Here is a 7,551-nt window from a genome sequence, read left to right on the forward strand (position 1 = left end):
ACTTTCAAATTGGCCGCTACGCAACGGGCAAGCGTATCTGGCAAGAACCGCCCGAGTTTGACAGCGCGTTTCTCGAACCCCATTGAGCTACCGATTGGCCCAGCGATTTTTATTTTCAGGATCGAACGTATGTACATTACACAGTTTATTTTGCGCTTTCCAACAACACTTAGGTTTTTCATAGAACAAATTGTTCGCCACAGAAAAATAGTACCCCCATTCCTATCCTCGAAAGGCTTTTGGAGCTAAGACGCGTCTTCATAAGCTCTGCAACAGCCCCAGAATGTAGCTCCCCAAATCCTCATCCTGGTTGACCCATGAAACATTGCAAATCTTGTGTCCAGCAGCGCCGCTGCCGCTACTTCCTGCACTGTTGGGGCCCTGTAGCGACGTCTCGTCCGGCTCAATTTTTATGTTCACCGACTCGACGTTTATCGAATTGTTCTCATTCATTGTCACCGTCCACGCTCCGGACAGCCGCTCGTTCAGCATGTTGTACAGCTTCTCTATGGTACGCATCGGTGGTCCGGGATCGTCCAGTTTGATTTTCGAAATGAACCTACAAAATACACGGAAGAAGCATTTAGTACCGTGTCGCAACTGTCCAGTCTCGACAAACACCCGTACCGGATTACGTGCCGATCGATGCCCGCTTCGTTAAAGATCTCGTCGATGCTCATCAGCGAGATCTTGTTGTCCTTCATCACCAGGATGCCGTGGATAATGCGGCGCCGCTTCGGGTCGGGTGGCTGCGCATTGTACTTCTTAACCTCGTCCTTCAGGATCGACAGGGACGTCTCGACCGGGATTTTAATCGGCGTACTGATCGTGCACGTTTCCCCGTTGGCCGGGGTGTAGCACTCGATGCGGAACTCCTCCCGAATTTTCTCCTTCAGAAACTCCATCTTCACCGCTTCCCCGTGCACGAGCATCACGTTGCGCGGCTCGCAGAACTGTATCAATTGCATGATTCCCTTTGCGTCCGCGTGCGCACTGAAGCTCATGTACTCGACCGACATTTTCACGTCGACCACTTGGCGGTTCTCGAACTCAACCTTCTTCGCGCCGCCAAGAATCTTGTGGCCCACCGTTCCCTGAACGCAGTAGCCCGGCATAATAACCATGTTGTTTTCGTTTGGCGCCCACTTCTTGAATATCTGCAGCGACAGACCGGCGTGCAGCATCCCGGGCGTCGCGAACACCACCATAGCGCCCGGGTTATCGATATAACCTTTGTCGAACGGTTTGATGTGCTTGAAATCGAACATGTTGCGCTGGACGAACGTTTTGCGGATTTTCTGGTTCGTCCAGGTGATGAACATTTTGTAGTAATTGTTTGCCTTCTCCGTCAACCCGACCGCAAAGTAAACCGGATACTTGAGGTTCATCCGCTCCCAGTAGGTTTCCAGCAGTATGCACAGTTCCTGGGCTCGGCCGAGGGCAAACACGGGGATGAGCACTTTGCCACCCTTCGCCACACACTCGTGCACCTTCTTGAGGAAGTCCCGCTCGCGGCACCGCTTCGAGTCGCGTATCGTCGTTGCGTATGTACTCTCGGTGATCAGTAGATCCGGTTTACACTTGTCGATCCAGGCCGCACCCAGGTGCCGATCAGGCGTCATATTATAGTCTCCGGTGTACACGACCGACTGCGATCCGACCCGTATCCAAAACATGGCCGCCCCAAGGACATGGCCCGCGTAGTACGCCTTAATCTCCAGCTCGCTGTCGACCATCACGCTCTGGTGCAGCGTCACCGCGATCACCTTCTTCATGCAATCTTTGATCATCTGCGTCGTGAAGAAGTTACTTTCGCCCTTCCGCTCGACCGCCACCTTCCGCATGTCCTCCAGCAGGATCGGAGCGATGGCTTTCGTCGGGTGAGTCATGTAAATTGGGCCCGTGTAACCCACCATCTCCGTCATATACGGAAGCGCGCCGCAGTGATCGAGGTGGAAGTGCGAGATGATCACGCAGTCGATGTGGTTCGTGATCGGACCCTCCGGTATGATGAAGCTGAAGTCGGGGAAGCGCCGCTCGTCGTTGTAGCCCATGTGCATGCCGCAATCGAGCATAATGTTTTTGCCACCCATCGACAGCAGAATGCAGCTCCGGCCCACATCCTGGCCCGCGCCGAGCGGTGTGATTTTGATGTCTGGCATCGCGCCTCGTGCTCACTGGTGTCCGCACAGTATCACTTCAGCTGGATTATTGCAAATGCAGAAAAATACGCACCATCAAGACGCAGAAATGCGATAATAGCGCGAATACCTGTGTAAACAAACACGATTGCCGATTGTGTTTGAGAAAATGTGTTTGACAGTTAAGCACAAGTCACCTCAGAAGCGCTCACCACTCATCGCCAGAGGGCGCTCGCCAACATTGCAAACAACACCGATATATCTTGCATGAAACGAACCTCGATTGCGATGAAGCAAGAGCGAGACAGACAGTTGATGTTTCCCATTTTTCGAATTTTCGGTTTCTTTCTTCCAAACGACGGTTGCCATTCTCATTTGAACCCGTGCTGGCTTTTTATGGGTTTCAGTTCTTTAGCCGTTACATTAGTTACACGTCACATTTCAAATCTGAGGAGGAGAAGGACCACTTTGAGCACCACTTGGTTGCTGTAGATCAGTTTTGCTACTTCCAATCAAATAGACCAAGACCACTCGGCGATTGTGACCGGACAAGTAAGTAAGTCAATAAGTAAAGTTGTTAAATTTGCTTAAGTTATTTATCACTTTCCAATTTTACAATCGTTCGCTTCTTACATAACATACTAAGAAATATCCTTTCAAACGAGCTAGGGCGTACCGATGCGCTCGGTGTTTGGTTCTATGTTCAGTGCAAATTCGGCGTATGGCGGCGGTGGGCTTTCCCCCCGCTGGCACCGTCTGTATGTCGTGTGGCCGGTAGTTCCGGGGCAGTGTGCCACCGGGGCTGGCCACCGTGGGTCTAATGCTTACCCACGTCGGTTGCAGTAGCAGTTCTTCGCTGGTGCCCATTAGGGCGTCGCGCTCGACCAGCGTTCGTTCTCGTTCGTAATTCTCGGCGTTGACGCATTCGTACCAGGTCACGTCGTCATGGGTAAAGACCTGGGCCGGGCTCAGTTCGCTGGGTTGATGGGGGGCTAGACCTCCAATCGGAGCTCGGGGCGGCATGTGCCGATTGTTGATGTTCGCAATCTGCGAATTGTTTCGTACGTAACGGGGCTGTCGTTTGGAGAACAGGTTCACCAGGAACTGGCGCGTGTGCTCGTGGTTCTGGTAGATTTCCTCATCGCTCACCGTCGCCGATCCGCGCGGCACTCGTGACCGGGTGACCGGTGATTCCGTCAGTCGACTATCTGCAAGCGGACGAAGGGAAGAAAGCACCACAGTTACTAGGCTGATCCGGAGGGACGCACGCCGGGCGGCTTGGTTGGGAAAGCAAATTACGTGCAAAGCGATTGCGGGCCTGGAACTCACGCCGCAGCTCCTGGTGGAACTGTTTCTGCTCCTCGGTAGTAACGGTGTGCTCCTGGCGCCTGGCGTGGCGCTTGCGGCAACTGCGGATCGCCCAGTAGATTATGTACGTGCCGAAGGCACCGATAAGCATTCCCACGATACCGCCGCTGAGGAAGACTTCCAGCCGCGAATAACGCCCACCAAAGGGGCGCTGATGCCGTGACACAAGGTCCCGGTAGGAGTGGAACAGCTCGCCGTAGCTCTGTTGGCATTCGACGAATCGGTTGCACGGTTCTTTCGATGCACCGTGGTTGTTGTAGGAACATTCGACGTTCATGAATGCTGGCCAAGGAAGACTTCCGTTGTTCGCTGCCTTCGTGCGGGTTCCGTTACCCCAGACATCCTCGATGGCCACCTCCTCACGATGGTGATCGTCAAGCGAAGGATCTTCCATCATCCGCTCGAACTTACTGCCGGAAACGTTGCGGTCGGTGAGCACTAAAGAGGAAACGGGAAGAAGCTCCTTACAGTCCCGTCTCACAGGTTGGCAATCTGCAACTACTTACGGCAACTTTCCACCTGGATCCTGGCTATCCGCTTCTTCATCCATCGGACCGTAGTGCGGACCGACTGCGAACCGCAGTCCCACCGGTTGTCGTTCAAATCGATCGAGCTCAGTTTGCGAAGATGCGTGAACGGCGCAATCGAAATACCGTTCATGACGTTCCGGGACACGTCCAACGACTGCAGGTTCGGTAGGTGTGTGAACATGGCGTCGAAGACGTGGGGAATGTGGCACTCGGATAGGTGCAGGATCTGTAAGGAGTCAGGGCCGATTTGTAGTGCGGAGCGAGGGCACCACAGGGCGTACAATCTTACCGCAAGCGAGGGGCTCCTGAGGAATGGCTGGTCGGACAGCATCATGAAGTTGTTGTTCGATAGATTCAGTTCCGACAATTCAGTGTTGCGCTCGAACAATTGCTCGTCCAGGCGCTCCAGTCGATTGTGCGAGAGGTCCAGTGTCGCTAGGTTTGGTAATCGGGAGAATGCGTCCAGTGCAATGGTTTCGATCGAGTTCTCCGACAGAAACAGTTTCACGAGATTGCCGTAGTGCTAGAATGCGCGAATCACGGAGCATTAGTCACGGGCACGGTGGTCCCCTCCACGGGTGCCCCGGGTGCTTACCGCGAGGCTATCGTCCTCGATCGATGATATCAAATTAATGCTGAGATCGAGAATTTCAACACCGGTCGGGACATCGGTGTGCGTGCTGATAAGACGCTCGTTACTATCAGCGCCCGAAGGGGATGGAAAAGAAAGATAAGTAAGCAACCACACGGTTCACGGCGCACGGAAATCGGTTCGCGGATTTTGGCCACATCGCCCGGAATACCTGCAGTCTGCTCGTTTTCGATCCTCCACCATATCACAGCTACACCGTTTCGGGCAAACCTCACCCTGCGGGGCCGGCACCAGACGTCCGGCCGTGCACAGGACCAATGAGGTGGCCAACAGGAACGCCACACCTTGCCACATGTTTGCGCTTGACTTTAAACTAAGTTCACTCGCTCAACACAGGAACTATTCGATTCGGGAAGAGAGATACAGAGGCGATCTTAGCCGATCGCGAATCGCGCTACTCGAGGGATTCAAAGGCAAACTTCACAGCGCAAGGATTCACATTTCGACTCGTGTGGCACCGTCTACTCCGAGAGTCACTGCCGAATGTCACCACCAAGCTCAAACTGAACGTCGGTGGCTCGTGTTCCATGTAGGTGGTGCTCGGTACCTGTTGATAAGATAGGCTGATAAAGGCTCCACGCACAACAACGGGGCTTGACTCAGCGCGAGGTTGATAACGAACGCTTTCTTCTGCCTCTGCCTACCTGCGACACAGATGGCCCAAGTGGCAAGAACCCGGTGTTTACCCACGTTCCGCATTTGTCGCCCCGTCGTCGTGTGAGTGTCCGGGCCCCAGGGTAGCTTCTGTGTGCTCCGTCATCCGGCAGAGTGGCTGCTGATTCACGTCACGACCTGTTGCAGAAAGATGCCCCTGATGCACCGCATTCCCCGATAAGGGCATGCTTGATGGCCAATCGAGTGGAAGATAAAAACCGAGGCCACCATGCAATGAGAATTCCTGTACGATCTCGTCCTGCGAGATCGGATAACGCGTTTGTTGATGCTGATTTGTTATCGTTCTTCAGATATTCAAAAATAAGGATGTTTTGGGGAAGTACTAGAATCGAATTAGAAATCGAAATAAGAAATAGAATTAGAAGGAGAGGTAATAGAATGGGAAATCGAAAATAGAACATACTTTCGGTCCCGGTTTGAGGCTAATCTGAGCGCAAGTCTAAGTGGTTGGACCCGAGGCTGAGATAGGTATGTCGAGGTTTTGAGTAAGCCGGTGATCTTCAATAGGGCAAAGATCAACATCCCCAAGCTGAAGGTTTAAGGCCTTTCGTTCACCCGGTCTGTCCAACTGGGTCTTTGTCAAACACCAAAACCCCATAAATCACGGCGAGAGAATTGTTGTGGAACCGAAGGACACTGCCGGCGGCCAAGTGTTGCCTCCCGTCTAACGTTCTTCGAGGGAAGCGAACCGAAGAGACCAAAATTACTAAAAACCCGCATCGGCCGCAGCGAACCAGCTCACCGTGCAATGAAGCGTGAGCTGCGTGCGAACTGCAAACCATGCCCGAGGGTGGCCGGAACACATCAAAGGAACACTGCCGCCAGCACGCCAAGCTGAAGAGCCTGGTCAACGGAGCGTGAAACACAACCGCCGCCGCGAACGTCGGGAGACTGTGATATGGTTCCGAGGCAAAGGAGAAACCGCGTCCCGGTTCCGGGTCCAGCCACGGGGAAAGATTCGCGGACTCCAGGACGGGTAATTTAATAGCATTTAGCGAAATATACATATTGGTCGCGTGAGTGCATGTTGAGCTGCTGATTGTCCGTAAGATCACAGGATTAGTTTATTCGAATCGTTTTATAAAGTCGTTCCCTTCAATAGGTAGCCTTAAAGAGGTACTAATGGAAACACTAGCGAGGCACTGTAATGGCTTCGTAAATGATTTCCCCAAAACCACTGAAGGCTGAGCCCGCATCGCGTTGCATTTAATGACTGGCGTGCGCCTGGCTCGATAGCCACTGCCGGCTGCGGGTTTCTGTGCTGTGGTCGAGTGGAGAAGTCCGGAGATGGGGACGGCAGGCTTTGGACGACGACAAATAGCCCATCACGTGCGGCAAACTTCAAAGCTCCATTATGTACGCCGTTCATACGCTTCAATCCGGCCGCAAACCGACCGACCGACTGGCCGGACTTATGTGTGACGCCTGATGGCAAAAAGATTTAATGAAAATGCCGTGACCGAAAGGGTGAGAGAGAAAGAGAGGCAGAAAGATGTAGCTCAAATCGCGGGACCGAACGAACGAGCGGGAAGCCGATCGTAGTTCCGGTTGGTTGTGTGCGGTCCTCCAGTCTACAACATCTGGCCCGCCGCAGGAGCAATGCGTAGCCGGCGGCGGCGCAAATTTTCTGCATCGCCTCCGCGGCGTGCCTTTTCACCAGCGTGCAATCGGCGGTCCGGTATCTTGTCTTCGTCCGATAGACACAACAATCCCACACGGTCTTGGGACGGCCAAGGCGAACACGGACCCTTCGCGCATCGTCCTCCGTATGGCTACACGAACGATAGCGCCCCCTGCAATGCCTGGCGGCTGCGGCCGTCCGCCAGTGCCCAGCATAATTACAAAGAACAATATTCCGACAAAGCGATAATAATTCTCGGGCAACCCCCGACGCGCCGCTCCGGTGCGACTTCGGTCGGAACCCTTTAATTAAGACTTCAGCCGGCTGCTGCTGCCGTTCTTTGCCTGCCGCCATCCGTGCCGCATTCGAATTTCTTGCCCCTCACACAATTGCTCACAATCATAGCGCCCGCCGGCACTTGCACGACTTCCATTAGATCCTGGATCCGGTAGGGACGCCCCATGTGGAGCCTACGGTTACCCATACATGGGGTTCCGCTTCTCGTGATAAGTTTGGACGCTGAAGATTACGCTCCTGACCCCCGGGGGGAATGGTGTCCACGGA

At 53.7% G+C, this 7,551-nt stretch overlaps 2 protein-coding genes across 2 annotated transcripts; both read right to left on the reverse strand.

Moving 5' to 3' along the window:
- Positions 1–148: 148 nt before the first annotated feature.
- Positions 149–2,233, reverse strand: LOC131210048 (integrator complex subunit 11). Its single transcript, XM_058203236.1, has 2 exons — positions 628–2,233; positions 149–559 (listed from the first exon to the last, which is right to left on the reverse strand). The coding sequence occupies exons 1-2, from the start codon at positions 2,160–2,162 to the stop codon at positions 259–261; spliced, it is 1,836 nt and encodes a 611-aa protein (XP_058059219.1). The 5' UTR covers positions 2,163–2,233; the 3' UTR covers positions 149–258.
- Positions 2,234–2,753: 520 nt separating this feature from the next.
- On the reverse strand, positions 2,754–5,090 carry LOC131208200 (uncharacterized). Its single transcript, XM_058200852.1, has 6 exons — positions 4,843–5,090; positions 4,635–4,737; positions 4,329–4,562; positions 4,016–4,265; positions 3,441–3,947; positions 2,754–3,349 (listed from the first exon to the last, which is right to left on the reverse strand). The coding sequence occupies exons 1-6, from the start codon at positions 4,983–4,985 to the stop codon at positions 2,754–2,756; spliced, it is 1,833 nt and encodes a 610-aa protein (XP_058056835.1). The 5' UTR covers positions 4,986–5,090.
- Between the last annotated feature and the right edge of the window lie 2,461 nt (positions 5,091–7,551).

Source organism: Anopheles bellator, chromosome 2 (genome assembly GCF_943735745.2).
Source record: "Anopheles bellator chromosome 2, idAnoBellAS_SP24_06.2, whole genome shotgun sequence".
NCBI classification, from domain to species: Eukaryota; Metazoa; Arthropoda; class Insecta; order Diptera; family Culicidae; genus Anopheles; species Anopheles bellator.

Bases quoted from the DNA above. Each gene is read 5' to 3' on its own strand.
- LOC131210048 (XM_058203236.1), bottom strand. From the start codon at position 2,162: ATGCCAGACATCAAAATCACACCGCTCGGCGCGGGCCAGGATGTGGGC. The intron at 560-627 runs GTACGGGTGTTT...TGTATTTTGTAG, and splicing joins ATCGATCGGCACGTAATCCG to GTTCATTTCGAAAATCAAAC.
- LOC131208200 (XM_058200852.1), bottom strand. From the start codon at position 4,985: ATGTGGCAAGGTGTGGCGTTCCTGTTGGCCACCTCATTGGTCCTGTGC. The intron at 3,948-4,015 runs GTAAGTAGTTGC...TTTCCTCTTTAG, and splicing joins GATCCAGGTGGAAAGTTGCC to TGCTCACCGACCGCAACGTT. The intron at 3,350-3,440 runs GTAATTTGCTTT...GTCCGCTTGCAG, and splicing joins GGCCCGCAATCGCTTTGCAC to ATAGTCGACTGACGGAATCA.